Source organism: Thunnus thynnus, chromosome 11 (assembly GCF_963924715.1).
Source record: "Thunnus thynnus chromosome 11, fThuThy2.1, whole genome shotgun sequence".
In the NCBI taxonomy this organism is placed as follows: Eukaryota; Metazoa; Chordata; class Actinopteri; order Scombriformes; family Scombridae; genus Thunnus; species Thunnus thynnus.
The window spans coordinates 10,230,316-10,253,002 of record NC_089527.1 but is presented as its reverse complement, the minus strand read 5'-3'; the positions used below and the strand labels follow the sequence as shown (position 1 = coordinate 10,253,002).

Sequence of the window (22,687 nt, the reverse complement as noted above, 5' to 3'; positions counted from 1 at the left end):
TAGCAAGGTGTGTCCAAACTTTTGATTGGTATTGTATGATTTTTACATATAGAAAATGACATCTAATATGCAGTAAATGAAGCACAGTGTATGTGTCCATCATTTTTTTGAACATATAAAAGGAGTATCATAGTCCACACAATGTTTATTATATCACTTGGATGCTGCTTATTTAGCAGCCCTTAAGTATTCTGTGTAAACACAGAAAATAGCTACCCACAGTAGATGAAAAACATAAATCACCTACCTTGATGACACTATCTAAAGTGACAATGATGTTCACGTTGGCAGTGGCAGTCTGTGAGGAACGAGTCTGTGAAGTATTCTCCTGCTCAAGTGCAATCGATTTTTCTGGTTTGCGCTTGCAACAAGATGTCTCCCAAGGACGAGTGTTTCTGAAGATGCTAACAATGAGAATATTCAATGGAAACATCATGAGAGAACTCTGAACTCCAATCATGAACTGTTGCCAGGTGAATTCAAAGTGACCTGGGAACAGAGAGAGAGATAGAGAGATTATTTTTAAATGCTTTTGCCATCCACGAAATAATAAATAAGGTGTGTGGCTCGTCCATAAAATAGAGAGCGATGCCATTCTCAAATAGTGCATAAAATAGACTACTGCCCTTTTTTCATAGAATAAATTGTGCTGTAATGAAAATGTGTCGTACCCAGGTCCATAGTCTGCTCAGAAGGGTCTGTTGGGATGCCATAGAACATGATGCTAGTCAACATGGTACAGAGCAGTAGGGAGAAACAGCAGGACACTCGCTGAACACACGTGAAGGTGCTGCTAGGTGGTCGACTTATTACAGAGTACCAAAGGTGTCCATCACTGAAATCCCTTGTTGTTTTCATGAAGAACAAATTACTGGAGAATAAAAAGAACAAGGTGCAGCACTGTAGTATAAAACATTTTCAAAAACATCTTCATCATCAAACCTTAACCTTTTATTTTATTTTATTTATCGCAGAACCTTGGCACAGCTAGCTGTTGAGTGCCAAAAGAAAGAGCCATAAATCCTCAGTAATTTATCACCTCAGTGTGTACACTTAATATTTATAGAGGCTAAACTGGGATTAGATTAGATTAGTTTTTCACCTTTTATTTCAATTCAGTTGAATTAAATTCAAATAAATGAATAAGTCCCCCTTCACACAAAAATGTGTTTTTATTGTTACTTCACTTGGATGTTTGACTTTCACTGTGCAGAGTTTACCACTAGAAGGTGCTTTTCATCTGTTAAAAGGGGGAAAGTTTCTCTGTGCTCTCCTTAAATCTGATTTTAGATGTGTACCTACGAGCACAATTTGTGACATCATAACTATAGTGTGGAAGCCAATTGTGGTCTAGTACGCAACTTACACAAGTGTGATATGGAAACTTAAAACCTCAAACGCACAAACACTGAGAATTGACTTTTCAGTGAAGTAGGAGACATCTTGTATCCAGCAGGTAAACTTTACAAGTGAACAATATGTGCATATTTATAGATTCTGGATTTTGCAATGAAATGGGTGTAGATGCCATTTTAAGAAATTGTACCTTGGTAGTTGAACTTTTTTTTGTGGGAAAACATAACAGAGTGTATTTGTATGTATTTATGTATTACATGTATGGATGGGGATCTGTCTGTCCTTGACAATAAATTCAATAAATAAATAAATTAAACCAATGCGTTTCAGACAGTCTGCAGATACTGTGTCTGCAGATCCCTACTCCATGCAATTCTTATGTCTTCTCTCACAAAACAAAATACACAAGTGTTGGTGATTTTTTTAAAATGTTGATAGCCCCTCATGAGCATGCAAGTGGGGCTCAGTTGAAAGCTACATCCTACCTGCTGGTTTTCATATGTGACTTTGACATATCAAATCAAAAACTGAGTCTGCTGTAAACTTTCCATTATTCAAACTAAGGTGCGAAAAAGCCATTGCATTTCATTTGCATTTAATCTGTGCTCTTGGTATTCAAATTCAAATGAATGATGATGAAAACTTGTTTGGGTTTCACATTCAGCCTTTAGACCATAACCATATGTTTGTATGTATAATTTTGCTGCCCAGAACCTCAATGCTTTTAACTTACCTGAACCTTTTCAAATCCATCTCTGTCGAAACAGGAAAAACTTTATCAAGGGAACAATCCCCCATGTCTATGGCCAGCCAAGAGTTGCACAGAAAATGCCATTTCTGCTCAGTCTGTAAATCCTGCACTAGGACATTGCTTACATACCTAGGACAAAAGCATAAATGTAAAGACTCCTCAGCTTTTACATTAAAAATTAGCTTTATTCACATGTGACTATGTCTGAAAGTTCATAATTACACCCCAGCTGACAGGCTAAAATGTCAACTTGCTTGACATTGCTCAAATTGCTTGCTAAACAGACCGCAAAGAGAGCAAAATACTTTGTTACTCTGTAGGAAATGACACTGTGTTCTAAGTCTAAGGGCCATATTTTCATGGAGGTGCAACGACTGGTGCAAGCAGTGCTCCAACTTTACATTTGATGCACAGGACAGTTGTTGTTGTTGTTGTATTTTGGTTGAAATTTGGTCCTAGATGTTGCTCTGAAAACAGACATCTCAGAGCGTCCATCTGCGGCTGCTTTGGTGATTTAATCAACAGGATCAAACTAAATACTTGCTGCAGACATGCTGAAACAACAGATTAATTCTTAAAATATAAATAATTTATTTCAGTTAAACACTCTAAAACCAAAATCGCCACAAAAAATCATGTTTAATGTGGTTAGAGCAGGAAAGTCAGTAAATCAGTCTGCATTGATCTATAAATGAATGTGGCTGATTCTTATAGTATGTGCTGTCCACAGCTGATTTATACTGTATGAAAAGCTTCTCACTCAGTTTATTAAATCCCTGCAGCATCTGAAGGCAACATGACAGATATGTTGATAAATCTGCAGCTGAGAGGTGCCATGCCAGAGTGCAGTGCCGTCATGCACGGCAGTTCACGGTGTTTACCTTCATTAAATTTTATATTCTGTATTTGCCTACCAGGCAGGATGCCTCCCTGAGTTGTTGTGCCACAGCCTGATGCTCTGCAGGTCTCCCAAGAAGAAGGGGGTAGTTAGCAGGAACATATCCACCGCACCTCTCTCAAACACACATTTCTTTGGATCTGTCAGGTGGTGTGGCTCACTGTTTCCTTCTGCACCCAGCAGAGTTATTGTCACCTAAAACAGTTAAGAACTCTGAAAGTTAAAACTCAAGCTTCCGAACCTGAGATAAAAGCAATGTAAATTACATGTAAACCAAGTAAAAAGAGAGTTAATAGCTAATACTAACAGCAATCATTTGACTAATGAACAAGTAGCTGAAAGAACCCCACTTTTGGCTATTCAGTGCAATTAAATACAAAATGCTACAAGAGACCAGTCAGAATGAGTATTTCATTGTCTGTCTAATGAAATCTCATCAGCAGTCCCAGAAGTCCAAGAAAATGTGTGTGTTGTGCACACAAGTAAATATTGTAAATGCAAGAGGATAAAACAGCACACATCACACAACAAAATGTAATCAACGACACTCAAGGTATTCTCTAGGATAGACAGAAATGCAAGCACTCAGCACAGTAACACTCCACTATGGTTTAGACCAAAAACAATGGTGATTATGAGAAAACCAAAGAAAAATAAGGAGTGGAAAAGACTGAATGAGATGTTTGTAAAACATTCCTCAAAAGATTCAAGTGGTGAATCAAAATGAACAAACCTGAGTAAACAAGAGAGCAATGAACAGCCTTTTTCTCATCCCATCTTTAGAGTTTATTTTAACCTCCCCTTGTGAGTTTTATTATATAAATAGGAGATCAAATAGTTGCAGGAGAGCATCATTTTTTCACTAGCTTATACAGTGAAATTAAACATGTTGACCTTTGCTATTAACAGTTGGAATGTTATAAATATGATCAGTTCTGCACATGCATTTGTTTACATGTATCACTTCCATCACAAAAAACAAACCAGCTGTGCATAAAATGAGAGCTTAGCAGTGACACATACAGCTGTCTCCCTCTTGTCAATGAGCAATGACTTTTACCCATTTAATGATGATTAACTTAAATTATTGCCTCTTAATATACACTCATTACCTGCACACTATTTAATTTAAAGTGTCCAACCTGTCTGGTTATGCAATTCAGGCACAATATAATTGGTTTATGAGATATTTGATGTCATACATACTGGGCTACAACATCATCTGATCTAATTCATGTTTATATTTATTTCCCGGTTTAAAACTCTCAGTAGTTTAAAAGCTGGCACCTCTGCCTATTTTGCTCAATCAGCTGCAGTGGTAATAATTGTTCATGTCATCTTGCACTTAAAAGTCAACTCAGCTCTGCATAAAAGCGCTTACCAGTACCACAGAGTGAGTGCATGTTGTACACAGCTCTCTTTTGCACATCAGCAAGCACTGGACTTTAAATAATGTGTGTTTTGTTATTTAACAATGTGCTGTCTTTGGAACAGCTGTCTGGACATCATGCAGTTGGTCTGATTATGACATCATATCCAGTAGGCGATATGAGGGGGGATGAGGAGGGATGCTATTGTCCTTATTAGCAAAATGACCAAAATGCATCCCCCTTGTTAACCTGCCATCCCATAGTTGCAGAAAAAGTGCAGGGGCAAAGGGATTGTTTAGTTGAATATGTTAGTCTAATCTGCCTGACTCATTGATCCTTTATCTGACTGAGGTTTGTGCAAGTTAGAATATATGGCCCCGACCACAGCTTTGAAATATAAGTAACCTAACTGTGCTGTGTATTGATAAATCCATGGTGCTGTCCGTGGTGCTGAAGTAGCAGACAGATTTGAAATTGCGCCTTATTCTCTCAGTCCAGCCCTTTTGCCAGTTTTGTCTTGGATCTATAATATTCTCTCAACTATATACTATACTATATTATATATACTATATGGAGTAGTGTCACTTTCATGATCAAAGTGACTAGTGGCAGCATATAGTTGTGGAAGAGTAGAGAGAGAACAGTAACGTCTGTGCTGCTGAAAATACAACCCCAGACCAAGCCACTTCTGTAACAAAATATTTTAGGGAAAGATGACCACAGATATAGTTTTTGCTATAAATGTTTGGTCTAACAATTATAATATCAAGAATTAGGCTAGACCAATATGATAATCCTGCAGTCCTAGGGTTAGGTTAGGGTTCCTAACCCTTCCATTTAGCCATCCCCGCTGTTAAAAATTAACAAATCACTCACTGTATCTATTTTGAGTCCATTAGCAGCCACAGACCTGCTGCCTGTTCCAGCTCTACTCAATTGATGACTGTAATAACTGTTTATTTAGCATCTCTTTATTCAGAAATAGAAAGTGTCTGTATTTTCACCATTTTGTTTGTCACAAATATATCATTTTGAGGTATTGGGGAGATGGTATTACAGGGTTTTTGTAAGTAAGAAGTAAGAAAATATTAATAATGCTGAGGAGGGCCTCCTTTCTATCCCAATATTTTTTTTACTATCTCTTACACTTTGTCATTTTATCCATTATTAATAAATAAATAAATTGAATAATACAGCTTTAAATTAAAGGGTAGCTAAGCAACAGTGAATTTAAGAACAGAATGAGTGGCCTCTTATGAAGAGTACTGGTTGAAGGGAGAAATGAGAGCAAACTGATAAGTACTTTTCTGTCTTCCAGTAAAAGATCTTTCATCATGCATTTCAGTATGACTTAACTGGCAAATTCACCTGAGAGGAAGTGGCGGCTGCTCTCCGATGACCAGTGCTAACACTCAACAGGTAGCGGTACTCATCCATGGGGTCGTTGTCCTCCAACACACTTACCTTCACCTGCCCACCAGCCAACACACAACAAATATTAGATAAAAATACAGTGGAGGCACTTTCAAATAAAACAAATATTGCAAAGACAGAAAATTTATTAGAAAATGTAATATTTTTTATTATTAAAATCTTCTGAGGTGCTTCATGTCACTGGGAAACTGACTATAAACGAGGTACTCTTACTTGATGTATGGAGATATACTGTACCTTGGCGGTGTCTTGAACATCTTTTCGTCGTGCCCACACAACCACCAAAAGATAAGCTACAAAGATTGCCCCCACGAAGCACACAACCACAGGATTTTCAGTAAAGGTCCCAAACAGCTCAGCAGTGCGTGATGGGTCAACAAGGTTAGGAGTGACAAAGAAAGAGCTTCCAAAGAAGGTTAAGTGGTTGCAGAGGCACTGGGTGACTAAATGCGTGGTCTGAACACCAACCTTCGAAGACAACAGCACTTTGTGTCATTAAAGTATGGGCAACATATTATGCATGGCATGCAGATTGAGTAACTTCTACTTACTCTGCATCCATAATCACTCCAATCCAAAAGTGATTCATCCCAAAATTTACATGCAGTGGCAATAGCGGTTATTGACAAATTGGCATTGATGAATTTTACTCCTGGGCCCACTATGGGCCTCACTACAAGGTAATGTGTTCCAGTGTTTCCCTTTAAGTTCTTAGGGTCTAGTAGCCAAGTGTATCTCTCCTCTGTATCACACACACACACACACACACACACACACACACACAAGTAATGCATCAAACATCTAATTTAAAAAACATTAGAGTTAAAAACATCCTGTCTCCACCACTGAGCAAAGTGATTCATTACCTTGTGTTGTTCCCTGGTGAGGCATCTCTGTCATGGCTACATAATTTGTTTCGGTTGGGTAGTCCGTATGACCAAGGAACAGTTTGAAGGGTAAAGGCTCCTCTGAAGGCACCATCTTTAAAAGATATATCGACATAGTTGCAGCAAAAGGCATAAGTGCAGATGAAATAGACTGAAATAATTTAAAATCCTTAAGATAAAATATTTCATAATTTCATTTCATGTGTTTCCAGTTTTTTTCATTTTGCACGCATACTATCAAGATACAAAAATGGCAAAATTTAAAAATATATAATCGTAGCAGTGGTGGAATTTATGCTGTTAGCAATAGTGGTAATGGTTTTGATAGTAGTAACTTGCTTTTGCCTTTTACTCATGTGCTTAAAAGATAGGTTCACTTTTTTTTCTTTTTTTTCTTTCTCCCTTAAGTGAATCTATTACAGTGGAAACCTCTTATAGTGATCATGGTTACAGTGATCAACCGCTTATGTGGATCAAAAAGCTTGGGGCAGCATCCTATATAGAAAGTGTATAAATGCTGTTTACATAATTTGTCCGCTTACAGTGTTCATTTTGGGTATTTTCAAAAATGACAACATATGGAACAAAAAAATTACAACTATGGTAATTCTATTTTTTTTAACTTTACTGTCAGATGCAGCAGTGAAACTAGTTTACTGTTACTGTACCATTGTACTGTACCATACTGTACAATACTGTACTCTACCGTAACTTAGGCCTAATTATTATTTGAACTACAGTAAGCTAGACTATATTTTATACACAGTACAGTAATTTAATTTGTAATTTGAAAAGCGTTTGAAACAGCTGTACTCTAACAGACAAAATTCACTAAATAGCAAAGCTGTCCATTTCATCACTCTATATTCATGTGGCAAATATACAAATATCAAATATATGTTTAAAAAAGGGTATAATAATCATCCACTTATAGTGTCCACGTCACATAAATTTTGTGTTGCTCATGCTGCTTGTGAGCGAGCACGAGACTATTGCAAGTGATGTCTTTTCCCTGGCTTACGCTTCTCATAATAACATGAAAGATCTCTCCGCTGCACGCTCGCTCACACACAAATGCACACACACACACACAGCAAACACACAGAGGCTACTGTTGGGCTGTGGCCACTGGCTGGTGACAGCCAATCTGCAAAAGTATTCATTAATTAACCACCCAAACCTGACCTGACTGCAAACCACCAACTTTTTTGTCATAGTGTCCAAGTAATTGGTAGGAAATTATTTTGTAAGAGCTCATTATACATCTATGTTTATTTTACATACAGTGGAGATAAAACATCTTACTGGACCTTTAACACCAATGTAGTGTCAGCTGAAGGAATGTCTATGTTTGTTGTGCTGTAGTTCCTCAGGTCCAACACAGAAGTGTTCACCTGCTCTCCAGCAGGCCTTGGCAACATAATCTATGGGCCAGGAAAAATGTCAGAAAACAGATCAAAATATAGGTTCACATTTAGCTTACAACTGTAAAACAATTCCAAGGATTTAAAGAGACTGTCCTCTCAAGAAAAATGACAGAATCAGTCTTTTCAGGAAGTGCCCTAAATCAGTATCTGTTTACATCCAAGTGAAAAAGCCATTTAGAGGCCATAGTAATTATGATGGGAGCAAACAAGGAAAAGAGGCGACATTACTGTAAAGCGACAAAGTCTGCTTAGGGAGGTAAGGGTGGGTTTCTATTTCCAACTGCAACTGAACATTGTTTTTCTTTCAACCACGACCATGATTGTCCCCTAACCTTAGCCACATGGTTGTTACTGTAACCCAAACCACAATCCCTCTCAAAACCTAACCAAGTCCTAACCAGTTTTAGTACCTAAACCTTGATTGTAACCATTGTCACATCACATCATAAAACAAATTTATATTTTTCAACAGTGATTTTAACAGTTTTGGAAGGTACAGACAAATTATGTCATACTACCAATAACTTCCAATAGGAACATCTGAAAATGCTTGTGTTGCTCTGGAGTGCATGGACCAATGATGTATTTTGTTGTTTAATTTGGAGAACTTGTTGAGTGGGAGGAGCACTGAGTTTATTTGTAATGGAGAAGAGAGTCCCAGTGAACCAATATACTATATATTATGATTCTGCTCTTATTTTTGCTGCTATTATTCTGTTTGTCATTGCAGCCAGTTTCAAGCATCTCTTGTGAAGTATCTGGTGCATCTTTTGCCAACCTAAAAAGAGCATGGTGCACTGTACACCGTTGTTGTCATGGTACCAGGAACAAATTAAACTAGAAAACACCAAACTTCTGAAGAAATTCTCAGTGTGCTGGCTACTTGGCACGGCCACCCCCCCCCAAAGCATGCTCTGCCACGGGCGAGTCGCAGGCTGAAAGGCAACAGGCAAAAGTCAAAGCACAGGTGGCGCAGTCAGTCTCTTGTGTTAAAATAAAGAGTGGATGGAAGGGGGATGGAATGCAGGATTACAAGAGCCATGCTTGCATCTTCATTACCAGCACACCTAATAATAAGTATGCAGAATAATAACAGTTGTGCTTTGCACCTTGGGTGCCAGCAACCACATTGAAATGCATCACAGCAGCTCTTGGTGTGATTCTCTTGTGTGTAATTAACAATGTGGCTCCACTTTAATCAGAGACATCAGGTTGGAAACCTACCTACTGTATGCTGCATTTGTTACTTCAGCATAAATGCAACCAAATGCAAAAAAATAAATTCTCAAAGATCCCATCCATGTTTAAGACATATACAAATAATCTGCTTTGAAAAATAATATGTTTACAGCTGCATATGCATAGTGAAGGTCGAACATCCAACTGAACAATGAGCAGAACACATTTTTGATTGGAGGAGGACTTTAACCAACTTTGTCTTGCTTACTAATTTTTTTTTATATATAAACAGGTAAAGTGCTTAATTCAATATACTGTAAATGAAATAGTGTTCCCACTATATGCTGTCAAGTATCAGACATAGTTTCCATTTCATTTTTCACTTCTTCTCTAAGGTCCCTCAGGTCAGTGTGTTGTTGAAACCGACTTCTGTTTTTTTAAGCATATACTCTTGTCCTCCCTGGCTGGCTATACTGATGCATTTCAAAACATCTAGCCTTACAAAGAACATGCTCGCAACAGGAGTGCATATTATAGAACAACTCTCAGATGCTACAATGTTACTGCACTGACCTCTATATCCTCATTCAAGTTTTTCACAGGGATACTGGAGCCATCTTTTGTTGTGAGGGATAAACCACCTATTAAGCTGCTGATGTTCCCTCTTTCATTCCAGGAAAATGGATTTTTATCTAAACTCAGCATCTGCGAAGGTTTTTAAAGAGCAAAGTAAATTTAAACCACAATAACAGAATAGAAAAAGTAATTCAATTGGTGAAAACGTAATAAAAACTTGAGCTCTAACATGCACACTGGAACCTGAACTCAAATAAACACACACTCCCATTAACTTACTCGTATATCCACTGGTTCTTCTGAAGGAAACAGGCTTGAAGGTAGGGTTGGGAGAGAAAATGTGGGGCAGGAACAGTTGGGAATATTTATAGACTCCAGGTGCAATGTTGCTGGTGTCACTCTGGGAGAAAAGATAAAAAAGAGACTAAGATTTAAATTATGCTTTTTGTGTTGTGTGTCATTGATTTGGGGTGTTTATTTCATATTACTGCAGTATCAAACAAGAACAAAACGATAATAAATTTGTCCGGTAAATATACAGCTATAGCCAGATGATTAGTGTAGCTTAGCATAAAGACTGGAAACAGGGGTAAACAGTAAGCCTTGCTCTGTCCGAAGGTAACAAAATTTGCATACCAGCACCACTAAAGCTCACTAATTAATAGGTTGTATCTTAAAATGATGGGTTGAAGCGTGCTGCACTATCTCTTGGCTGAGCAAAATAACTTCCTGAAGTTACAGTCCAGCACATAAGCAACAGTTTTTTGATATGACATGTTAATTAGGGAGCTTTACAGGTGCTGTTAGTCAGATTTTGTTTGGATAAAGCCAGGTTAGCTGATTCCAACCATTGCTTTAAGTACATACATCTATGTTGAAGGAGAGTAATTATACCCACATCACAAAGGTACGAGGCTATTAGAAAGCAGCATGGCAAAAGTAACGCCTGCACACTTACTCCAAGCCACAAGATTTGATCAGGACAATGTTTAGATCCTACTCAGATCTTTGTCAGGTCAAAAAAGTAAGAATATCTATGTCACAACATGTAGCTGAGGGGAAACTTACCTATTAACAAACACACCAATATGAGCTTGCTGGATAATAGTTGGCCCCTCATTTGTCTCTTTAAATGTTAACAGTGCGCTCTGTGTATTGTACAGAGCAACGAGAAGGGCATCAGAGATGTTTTTCTGCAAAGGATAACACGAGGCACTTTTGAAAAGGAAGAGGATGTTTATTTTTTTCTTCCATCTGCAAATTCAATCTGCCATTCAGAGATGAATTTTCCAGGGAAGATGGGTGTGACAAATAACTGGCCTTGTTCCAGGTCATTAAACTCATAACGACATTTGAGTCCAGGTGGTTAGTGACAGACATATTCTGCAGGCAATCATGTAACCATTCATTGTGTGCTGAGTTGAAGAAACTCAGAAACAGGAAACCGCTCAGAAATAGACAGATTAGATGTAAATGGGAAGAAAAACAGACATACTGAGAAACATTAGGTGATTAGGGCAAATTTTGCATTTCTTGAAGGGTTACAGTCACTGATCACATGTAATATTCAAATCACTCAACCATCCCTAGAGAAAATATATCTGACCAGCATGTATTAAGGTTAAACAACTCACATTGGAAGAATAGTCCAGGATATTGCTCACTCCTTCCACAATAGTGCTGGCTGCAATATATATTTGTTTCTTGTTTTCTTCACTTTTTTTCACACCCATGTGGAGGAGAGACGAGCTGAGATTTGCAAACAATACTGAAGCCTCTTCCTGGAGTTGAGAATCAATAGTGGGCACACGGTCAAATACGTTAGGAAGTGCTATGTTATCAAGGACATTATAACACACTCTCACCTCTGACATCCGGCTTCAAATACATACACATTACAAAGCTGAGTGAGCGTAACCTTGTACTTCCAGTGGCTATTCATTACATAAAGCAGTGAACCAAAGTAAAAGCAGCACTTAATGGTTTCACAGTGATAACTGATTTATTCCTACCTCTTAAAATGTCTTTTTTTTTTAAATTGGTGTAGGATTAACTGCACAATACCTGAGCAGGGACACTGAGTTCAGCGCCTTTCTGGACGACAGCAGCAAGTCCAATGGCTATGACCTGAACTTCTTCTGGAATATTACTGGGAACAACTTTTACTGTACCAACCATTATGTCCAGCATGTGCTCACGAAGCTTGAACAGACAAAAGCATTTATAATTATGATTTATTTTGTTGTCTAGTTTAATATTTAGTAGTGCAACTAGTAGAAGCTTAAGTCCTCCACATTTACCATCTTGTCCTTACATCCTAACCTATCCTGTATTTGCGTCTTTTTTCTTAACTTTCTGTATTTATTTCAAAGTTTCTATTCTTTTAAATTTGCATTTTAATGTTTTATGTTGTTTTTCTTTTTTAATATTTTAATTCATTATGTAAAACACCTTGAATTGCCTCTGGGATAGCTTAGCCCTGGTAACTGCACACAGAACTTTGGCGGTCTCATCGTCACAGTGAAGCTGCCTAATAGATCCCAGACCAGTCTGTCCACTGTAATTACAGAGACCCTTCAACTCCCGGTAAAACAGCAAATCAGCTGACCCCCAAAAATGTCAAAGTAATGGAGCATTACTGGGACTGGTGCCTGTAATGTGATTACTGCATTTCAAAATAGATGATGCTACTTACACTAATGCAATCCAGTACAATAACAAGACAGGCCTTTTTCAAAGCTTATAATGCGCAATTTTTCTTAAGTTGATAAACATCATTCTGGAGGTTGTCCTTTGCTGTGTTGTGACATTGCATTGTATTACACTGCAGTATTTTCTCCTGCAGTATGTTGTGTTAGATACATACAATGGGGTCCAGTGGGAAAGTCTAGACTTTTGGACCCCACTGTATGTGCTCAGATATATATTCTAGTAATCTATATCTACAGTATTGTCCAGGAGTGCATTTACCTTTTGCCTATCAGCTTTTTTCGATTTATCCGTTTGTTCATTCAATTTATTGGAAACGGAATTGAAGATCTGTCCTAGAGTTTCTCCTGACAGTAGGCCTTGTTTCTTAAGTTGAGCCACAGCATTCTTGACTGTAGCCTTGAGACGGTCTACAGAGGAGCTGGAGGCCGCAGTGGAATCCAGCACCTGAGGAGAAAAAGCCATTTTCTTACAGTAGTGTAGAGCAAAAGCATAGAACCTTTCCATAGGTCTTGTTTTGTAAGTATCCCCCATTTTTTTAATCATCATGGTTTTGACACACCTGTGTAGTAATAGTGGTGTTTGCTACAAAGCCGTTATTTTTTGCAGTTGCTGTAATAATCAGGTTGTAGTTGGAGCTGCTGTCTCCAAGAGGAAGGAATACAGACTTCACCTCATTGTTCTTACTGCAACGCACATGCTTACCTGTTCAAACAAGAAAGTCATGTAGATCAACTGATTTCTGGGAGAATACGCTAAAAGTTATTATCTGAATACTATGAAGAGTGAGATAACTCAGATTGTTAGAGTTAGAGTTAGATCAGTCCTCTTATTCCAAAAGTTTTGTCAACCTGAAGTACTTACCTTCAGTCTTAAAACAATACCGACAGTTAGGACAGGGAATTTCAGTATTGCAAGTTATATCGAAAGCCTCAAGTATTGTACCACTCTTTGGTGATATGCTACATGAGAGGCCATCAGAATTCTTGTTGGTCACTTGTGGAGTTGTACCACCAGGGGTAGCAGTGACAGTGTTAGCACTGATAGTGCCAGGTGATGTAGTGGCAGGGACAAGAGTGGTATCAGTTTTTTCTTGGCTTCCTCCGGCATTTTCTTTAACAGTGGTAGCTGGTTTTTTGGTGGTAGTAACTGGATTCTCTTTAGGCGATGTCTCTATGGTGTATGTTGCGTAAATAGGTACAACATCTACTTTGGTATAAAAGAAAAGGACAGTGTGTAATGTGTACAGATTATTATCTAAAAGAAGTAAAGGTGCTATTTTACAAAAACATGTTGATGTTAATGAAATACTTTGAAAAACAGTGAAAAGACCAACAACATTAAAATCATTCTTTTAAATTGAAATAGTTCTGGTTGTTCTGCAATGGTATGAGTTAATTTCCTGGCATGAATTCAACTTCATTCAGTTAAAGGATCTACCTGAGAAAACTACTCTGGTCTCTCATTACTGCTGTATTTTTGCAACATTTGTACATACTTAATAATAATAATAATTAATAATAATTGGCCTAGAACTCAAAAATAATTAAAATAATTTACAGTGCAGCTTTGATATTGTGTTCCTGACACGTGTATACACACCGGAAGTTATCACCACAATGACATTCTGACCCTTAGACTTGGCCAGTGCAAGTGAGGTTCGTTTCACAGTGTATTCAGTCCCACCATTCTGTTTCTCTATAAGTGGCCTTGTCTTTGCTCTTTGGTAGCAGCTCCTTGTCTCAGCCTGCAAACAAATTGAAATTAAGTCAATGGTACATTGTTCAATTTACAGAATTAGATCTTTTAGTCCCAAACAATTCAGAATTAATGAAGCAGATCATGTGATGTTGAGTTATCACACTTACTGGCCAGAACTTGTCGTCTCGTACATCCTCAATATTCCACACAACTGCTGGACAATTTTTCTTACACTTCAGTTTAATTTTTGTATCTCTGTTCTTGTTTCTTGAGTTACAGCCTTCAATACACTTGAGACTATGGCACAAGAAAAATACAGATCATTTGATTCACACAACTGAAACCAAAATGATATCTATTAAAACCATGTGTGTCATCTATCTGTATAGGGTATAATCAGAAACAACAACCTTTTTATACTGTATTTCATGGCTGATATTTTAGTTTCTCTACTTGATTTATGAAAGGATATCTTCACAATGCAAAAAAACCCTCAAAATCCACAAGTGATACTTAGCCAGATAATGTGTTGAGGACACAAATGAGAATGTCAGTTTTAATTCTCTTAGTGATCAGAGTAAATACATTTCAAAAACATCAATTACCTTAGCCAATCTGGGAGGTTACTCTTGGGGGTATAGGTGATGCATATGGATTTAGTGCGCTTTATGGTATTGTCTTGATCAATCACACTGAAATGATACTTATTAAACTGAAATGGATCTGGCAGGCAGTTTCGTCGAATAATGTGAGTCAATGTCACCCAACTTCCTTGGCATTTACAGGGATTCTCTGTGAATGAACAAGAAAAGTCATTATACTGCTGTAACAGTTGAGAGGCAGATAAAACAAAGTATAAAAACCTAAAAACTTTTTTTGTATTTGAGAACTAACAGACCTTTTTTTATAGCAAGGAAAACAGGAGTGTAACGAATGACTTTTTGAATCATATATCTCAAAATTAATTGGATGGTCTGAGAAGGATCAATCGATCATCAACTTATTTGGCAATTTCGAAAGGTCTTGACATGTGTTCAGATACTTTGTCAACAACAATCTCTTTAACAATGTTGTAAAAAGGCAGTGTCATTGTTTTGGGGCCTGAAAGAGGCGTACACCACTTCCCATGCAAAGGTTGTAATCTATAAATTTGACGGGAGAATGTGCGCTCCTGTACGTAAACTCTGACCTATGCCTGCGAACATTTTGAGACAGGGGTAATTGGCGACACAGCACAGATGGTAATGTGGTGAATTGAAGCCAGATTGTATGATTCCTCTCACACGTCTTTTCACCTCATATCACACGTTAATTATAGATCCACTTTATCATAAACATTCAAACTAGCAGTGGTTTGTGCTTGTGCTTGTGAGCCATAACTATTCCATAAGTACCTTTCAATTTTAAAAGATATGATCTAAATCAAATCAAATCAAAGTCCACTCAATATTTCATCAGCGCCGTCTCACGCAGAGCACAGAGGAGAAGGTCAGCTGTGGAGCACCACAGCAGCTGCTGAAATGAATGATGATTCAGGCTTGCTGTTCCCCAATATTAAGCATGAACATACTAATTCCTTCTCACCTCAAAAGTCAGTTAATACAGAGATATGTGGTTACTAAGGTAACAGAGTTACTGTACAGTACTGATGATACTGTAGATATTTTTTCTGTTGCTGTTTTTTTTGTGAGTGGAACAAAATTATCCGATTTTACATCAGATTATTGATTTTACACTGAAACGCAAAAACAATTCTGTTTTGTATTTCCCTGTCTTCTTCATGGATCATCAGCTGGTGAGGATGTTATTTGCCATGGACATGCAGCTTTAGCCTCTGTGTTTTTGCACAATGTCACTTATCAAGTTCAAGGTTCTTATTTTAAAATGAGTCAGCTGGACTGGAGACCATTTTCAACCGACTCATGGAACTTACATTAGCTTATTTAGCTCGCTAGCTGTAGCTACAGCTGATAATGATAATAATCTGCTGGGCACAAATGTCATTTCAGCTGACAGAGTCGACGGCCGGCTAGAAATGAGAAGGTAATTTTGTTTACCTCTGTCTGAAATCAAGGACCCACTGTTCCAGAAATCACTAAGAACAGACAGGCATAGCAAGTGTAACTAAGGGGGATAGGGCTTAGCAAACTACTTTGCATGTTTTGGCCTATACAGCTCAGTCAATCAACACATAAAGAACACATCAACATATATAGAAAATTGAGTAGAAAAAGCATAATTCTTACTGCACGCCCACTGGCATCGTTTGCCCGAGCCAGGTGGTACAAAAGTGTCACTTAGTGAAAGTGTGACAGGTGTATTTTTGGAAGTTACTGAATCTGAAGGTGTTGCAATGATTTCGAGTGGAGCTCTGACAACTCTAACATGTTTCTCTCTCTGAAAATTAAAATAAACAAAGGATTTATAAGTAACAGTATATACTGTATATAATATATTAATATACAGTGGGACACCCCACATTTCTGCTAATACAAATAAAGTAAAAGGAAGACATTTTACCGGTCTCGTCAACAAATAGTCATTATGACCATTTAGTTTAATGACAGAATCTTTATCACAGGCAGCCAACATATCCACATCCACTTCCAAAGAGGAGAAGACGTTCCACGCTCGGAGTCTCACTTGCAAAGATCCTGTAACAAAACATTCACTCATGAAAACAAAATAATCATCAGCTCATATGAATAAATAAATAACCTGAAACATGAGACAATACCTAATCATTCCGTATTACTTATTTAATGTCAATTTCTGATGTTACAACACAACACCACATGAAAATATAATTGTACATTATTAACATTACAGATGGATGAAAAAGAACATGTGGAGACAGGACTGGGCGAGACCAAACACTGCAACACTGCAAATTAACCAGCAGGACTGCTGAATAGGTTTTACTGTGTGGGTGTGGTATATGTACTATCGGTGGAGTGATGGAGCAGTGATGGATAATAGAAAAGGAATTAGATCCGAAAGTACTGTAGCAAGAGGGACCAGGGATCAAATGATTGAATATTGTCTTTTAATGATGCTGTGAGTTTCTAGACATTTGAATGATCTGTCATTAGGTTTAACAGTATTTTATACATTTTTTGGTTCTGTCTTTCCAGTTTTGTAATATTGGCTTCTTCTCTTCTTGGCTGTGAGATTAATAAGACCAGTTTGTGTAATTTGTAATGCAGCGAGAAGCAGTACATCAGTGGGACACAATATTTGGATATACTGAGAGTAACAGCAGTCAGGTATGTTATAGCTGGTCTGGCTGACTACTACACTCTTTTTCCATGTTGAAAAGACAAGGGGATTCATTATTATTAAAAACATTGGGTTGTGCCAGAGCAGATGGTGAAAGATTATAGTTAAGGCTTTCATTGGCTGTCCATCATACTGTTGTTGATAATGATATTATTTTAGTGACAGTTATCGGTTGTTTTGGATTTGTCTGGCTGAATTTGTATTGCTTGTCCAGTATCATAAAAATCGTAATCAGTGCAATAAGAAATGATGGAAGAAATTTGGTGCACCAGGACCTCCAAGTTCTTTGGGTTTTTGAAGCATGCATAGTTTAATTTGTCTCCAGTAGAACTTTGTGACGGCACTATCAAGGTAGGTGAAGTTGGAACAGATATCAGCTAGATATTGAACAGTGTCCAATTTTGATGGGTTTTGTTTTACATTTAAAAGGTAAATTGCCACCCTTCCAGTTAAATTCAGTTGAAGGCAGATTAATGGAGTAGCCTCACACTCTGCTTCAGTTGTATGTAAATAGTATTGTAAAGAGTACGGTCTATAGGTGCTCTTTTTGAAAAGTGCCCTAACTTTTGTTATGATTGTTATGCTTACCAATTCTTTGAAATGTCAGAGATGATTGGAAACTTTGTTTTTCTAAAACTTCTCTCAGGATAAACTGACCTTTTTCACCCCATCAATAGGAAACTGTCAGTTGAGACTTTTCATAAGTATCACACAGAGGCTCCCTCAACCTCTGGGACCTCTGCTGTGTCATGAAACAAATTTATGACACCTGACTGGGGCACTTAATATTTTTTCTCTTGACATCTGAATCAAGAACCTCAGGAGGAATACAGACACAAAGAAAATAAAACTCATCAAGACAGTAATGGGATCAAAAGGATCGTGCCATTGTTTTCTCTCTCCCTGTCTCTTCCTGTCTCTCTACACAAACACATTCTTATTGATGTCATATAAGCAGTAACCAAAATAATCCTAGTTAGTCAAAGAAAAATTACGTTGTCTCTTAGATGGGATTCTAGGTGTGTCACTATTTTGAGCCCCCAAAACACCCCTACCTGTTGACAGACAAAACAGACGCATTTGTCTTACAGCGCCTTTTTTCTCTGATGGGACTCTGGCCTGTCTTGGAGTTCTTCAGCCATTTTATTTTTCTGTGCTTTATTTGTCTTTTATCACATGGTCTCTTAGTTTAAGTCTTAGTCTGCATTTGTTTCTTTTCGCCCAGTTGCACTTAGTATTTTAACTTTAAAAAATTACTTTTTAAGTTATTTGGTGAGGAAAGTTTAGTCTTTCAAAGTTATTTCAGAGCTCTAACCGACAAACGCAGGATGACAGATCAAGATTCACCCAAGGACTCACAACCATTGTTTGCTACCTCAAGAAAACCGTTTTCAAGCGGTTATCCGCCTACAACTCTGTCCCAGCGATTCTAGCATGATACTGCTAAGTTAACAGAGAGACCCACTGTCCGACACTTTCTCCACTCTTTCTCCGCAAAGTAAGCAAAATTGAATTCTATCAGCTGCTGGGTCATCTGCTTCTGAGTTGATGTTGGTGGTGCTCTGAATTCTTACATAAAAAACCTTAGAGAAGGTTATTAGTTTTAACTTAATGTTCAACTATTTTCTCGTAGTTTAACGTTTAACTCACATTACCGTCTTTCACCATCAACTAAAACCCAAGTAATCCATTCTAACTTGCCCTTTAAAATTCATTGCATTCATCTGTTTGATTCTATAATTACATATGTATCTGTGTTAGTACCTCATTTATTCATTTGTTGATAACATTTTGCTATAAATAAATGTTTCCTTTATCCACAAGTTTTTGTCTGTGAATGTTACTTTAAAGCAGAGAACTAGAGGTCAATGTGTCCAAAGAGCTTACAACTTTGGTTATGAGACTGAGTAATGTGATAATTAATAAGGTGGTGCCCCATCTTATGAGTGCAAATTAAAATTAAAATTAAAAATTAAGATAAGATTTATTCCTACACCTCCCCTTGATAATACCAATTTGGTCTGTGTGCATTAGAGATGAAATGACAGATTCCTGTATGAGTGATAAATCTTTGCTTATGATTGTCATGTCAGTGTTAATTAATAATATAGGATGGTAGTTAAAACATGGAGTGTGGGCTTTATCTGGTTTGGGGATTAGTGATATATAGGTAGTATGTGGAATGGTATCAGTTTGTATATTTTGTATATTTCAGATATCACTTTAGAGGACAGGGGTGGTATAAGGAGCCAAAACTGCTCATAGAACTCTGCAAGATAGCCATCTATTGATCTGAGAGATCTATTGATTAGCATGGGTCATTGGAGGAAAAGTGGTTCTTCAAAGTGTTTTGACTGGACTTAAGTGTGGCCCATTTGTAAAAGTTTCTTCCATACCTTGAATTGGACGTTCAATATGAAAAATTTCCTTCCTTGTATTCATCTCTCTGGTCTCAGAGAATGAGCTGCTGTCCCCAGTCAGAGAGAAGAGGAGCAGCACAGGTGTTCCTCGTTCAAGGGAAACACCGATGGTAATATCTGGAGAGTCTAGACAGTCACCCCTGACTGCCAACACAGAGGCCTGCAGCCCAGTTACATCCTCCAGCACACACACCTGCGAAACACATCCATTTTCATTTCATATCACTGTCAATTAAACTTATCACGACTGATGATGCACCGCTTTATTTGGTGATTCGGTATGAGTGTACAGGTCTGCAGTTGGGTTTAAGTTAATGTGTTTCCACTTTAAAATAAGGAATCACATTCTTCAGTTATAAAAGCTAGTGAATAATTGATCAATGGCTCTGATCTAGATTATCTTCACTACAGTGTTCATTCTTGAATAAGTATTCATACTACTAATACTATACATTTTCTCTACAATGCTGTTTCCTTTTTCCAAGAGGTATATCTAGTTATGTTGAGGTAAATTAAAATTCCTATAACTATTTTAAAACTGCTCTAAGACTAAGACACAGCTCTAAGACTTAAGATGCCTTCCATTGTAATATTGCCAAAAAAATAAAGAAAATAAAGAAAAGCCCTGGCAAAGAACAAGAAAATAAGACTATGGATGAGTTACAATGAAAAAGGAGAGCAATTATATCATTTGCTTCAATGACAAACATGATCAAGCTCGTGTGAAATTATTGCTCCGTTAATAAGACTTAAGACTTAATACATCCACTGTGTTCTGCTGTTTGTGTAGAGGGTGGAAAAGATAGACCAAGTTTGTGTCCAGTGAATTTTTTAAGCCTGCATCTATTGTTTTGCTTGAAGTGACTAAGATGCAACAGTGTGGAAGAATAGTTGTTGTTGTTTGTTTAACTTGCATTCTGAAAATAACAAGGTACAGGAGAGTATCAGTTCCTTGTGTGAGGGGAAAGTATTGATTCCACAAGCTATAAGTGAAATTGCTGTGAATTTGTGGTCATTTGTGGTGCTGTAATTTTTATAATGGCGGCCACCAGGTGATGTTGGTTCATGTAAACTGACTGACTTGGTGCTAGGGAGAAGAGAAATATATGTAGGGATATTTTTATTGTTATTTAACAGTTTTCTTCAATCATTTTCATGAATTTGATATTGCAGCTACAGTATGCAATTTCACTATCTTGTTATATTTTCATGCATTTGGCAGTGCAGCTGTGCAATAGCACTCCATTTATATAAAAGTATTATTTTGGGCCAAGATGCTGGTAGTTGAAACAACTTACTTTCAGTCCGAATAACAGTAAACCAGTTAGGAGTGAAAGTCAGTTTGAATGTTAAGTGAGATGTACATGATGTCACTGAAATATGATTGAAAATGTAGCAATAACTGAACATACAGAAGATAGTATCAGTTTAAGGGAAAAAATGGATCGCACTCCTGATAAAGCAGAATAAAAATGGCGCTTGAGTTGGTCACACACTGATAAACTCATGTCTGCTCCGCAGCCATCCAGGACTGTGTAGCAAAATAGCTACTGGCCCAGGTACCTCTAGGCTTGAGGCCGGTAACATTTGCATATTGTGTATGCCACTAATTGATGGGATGTTATAATTAAAGGTCAAATTTAATTTCATGCGTCACTAGCATAATTATAACAAAGACCCAGACAGATGATTGATCATGTTGATTGTTTTATTGCAGATGTCATATTTACTTATGTTAATTTACCTGCAGGTCTGTGGACACTTCAGGTAATGTGACCATGTTAGATACATAAAGGATCAGCTGGTGGCAGCCAGGCCCGAGCTGCTTCACCATCCCTGGAGTCACTGTGATGTTCTGGGGAACAATTCCTCTTACTACAGATATACTGGACAACATCACTTCATCACTCTGGATTCTGTAGGTCACATTTGTACCTGCAGAAATAAAGGGAAAAACAAAAGAACCTATCGCAAAATGGCAGTTCAAATTCAAACATTTAAATTCAAGTAGAGAAAATTAATGAAACAAACACTAAAACCTGATTCTTTCCAGCAGTGATAGCAAATTGGACAAGATAATACATGGTATATTAAGATTATCTTAGTACCTACCTGCTTTTACTTCAATTTGAATTTTAAATGGCTTTCCATAAAGGGCTTTGCAGTTTGCTGCTTGAAAAGACAAGTCTCCAGCATTGCACCTGATGACTCCAAACTCAGTGATAGGCTCTTGAATTGTTATTATTTTCTGAGCTGTAATGTGTATGTCATTGCCGGTGCACTCAGCTGCCACATTGAAAACACTTGGATGAGTATATTTGTGCACCACACTACTCTCCAACCTGAGTAAAAGCACATACAGAAGCAAATGCAGTGACTATGTTCCTCCTGGTTTCTGTAGAAGAAAGAGTCAAATCAGGTTACATATGTCTCACATACCTATCAGTCTTTAAAAGTCCAATCAGAAGTTTTCTTGCCATAAAACTGTCATGGACTAGTTTTTGGACTCTTTTTGTTTTTGTTCTTTTGGGTTCCTGTGTTCACTCTGTGTGTCTGTTTAATTCCAGTTCTTTATGGTTATTAAGCCTGTTTTCTGTCACAGACCTCAGCCTTTTCTCCCTGTTATGTTAAGACTAGACTCTATGTTTCTGGACTATTTGTGTTTTGGGGGGTTGTGGTTTTGTTTGTTACAGATGGGGG

General features: G+C 37.5%; 1 protein-coding gene across 1 annotated transcript in view; it reads right to left on the bottom strand.

Moving 5' to 3' along the window:
• The window catches only part of LOC137192558 (polycystin-1-like protein 2), a 47,689-nt gene that overhangs the window by 16,105 nt on the left and 8,897 nt on the right, over window positions 1-22,687 (bottom strand). Inside the window, exons 6-27 of the mRNA XM_067603343.1 lie at window positions 22,427-22,521; window positions 22,100-22,329; window positions 21,732-21,922; window positions 19,964-20,180; window positions 16,809-16,942; window positions 13,439-13,938; window positions 13,150-13,273; window positions 12,849-13,034; window positions 11,943-12,080; window positions 11,508-11,659; window positions 10,947-11,078; window positions 10,158-10,278; window positions 9,876-10,007; window positions 8,007-8,120; window positions 6,676-6,790; window positions 6,361-6,551; window positions 6,047-6,277; window positions 5,744-5,845; window positions 3,022-3,200; window positions 2,090-2,236; window positions 672-871; window positions 248-489 (exon numbers count right to left, since the gene is read on the bottom strand). Of these exons, the coding sequence (XP_067459444.1) occupies window positions 248-489; window positions 672-871; window positions 2,090-2,236; window positions 3,022-3,200; window positions 5,744-5,845; window positions 6,047-6,277; window positions 6,361-6,551; window positions 6,676-6,790; window positions 8,007-8,120; window positions 9,876-10,007; window positions 10,158-10,278; window positions 10,947-11,078; window positions 11,508-11,659; window positions 11,943-12,080; window positions 12,849-13,034; window positions 13,150-13,273; window positions 13,439-13,938; window positions 16,809-16,942; window positions 19,964-20,180; window positions 21,732-21,922; window positions 22,100-22,329; window positions 22,427-22,521 (3,873 nt within the window). The remainder of the gene's footprint in view (window positions 1-247; window positions 490-671; window positions 872-2,089; window positions 2,237-3,021; window positions 3,201-5,743; window positions 5,846-6,046; window positions 6,278-6,360; window positions 6,552-6,675; window positions 6,791-8,006; window positions 8,121-9,875; window positions 10,008-10,157; window positions 10,279-10,946; window positions 11,079-11,507; window positions 11,660-11,942; window positions 12,081-12,848; window positions 13,035-13,149; window positions 13,274-13,438; window positions 13,939-16,808; window positions 16,943-19,963; window positions 20,181-21,731; window positions 21,923-22,099; window positions 22,330-22,426; window positions 22,522-22,687) is intronic.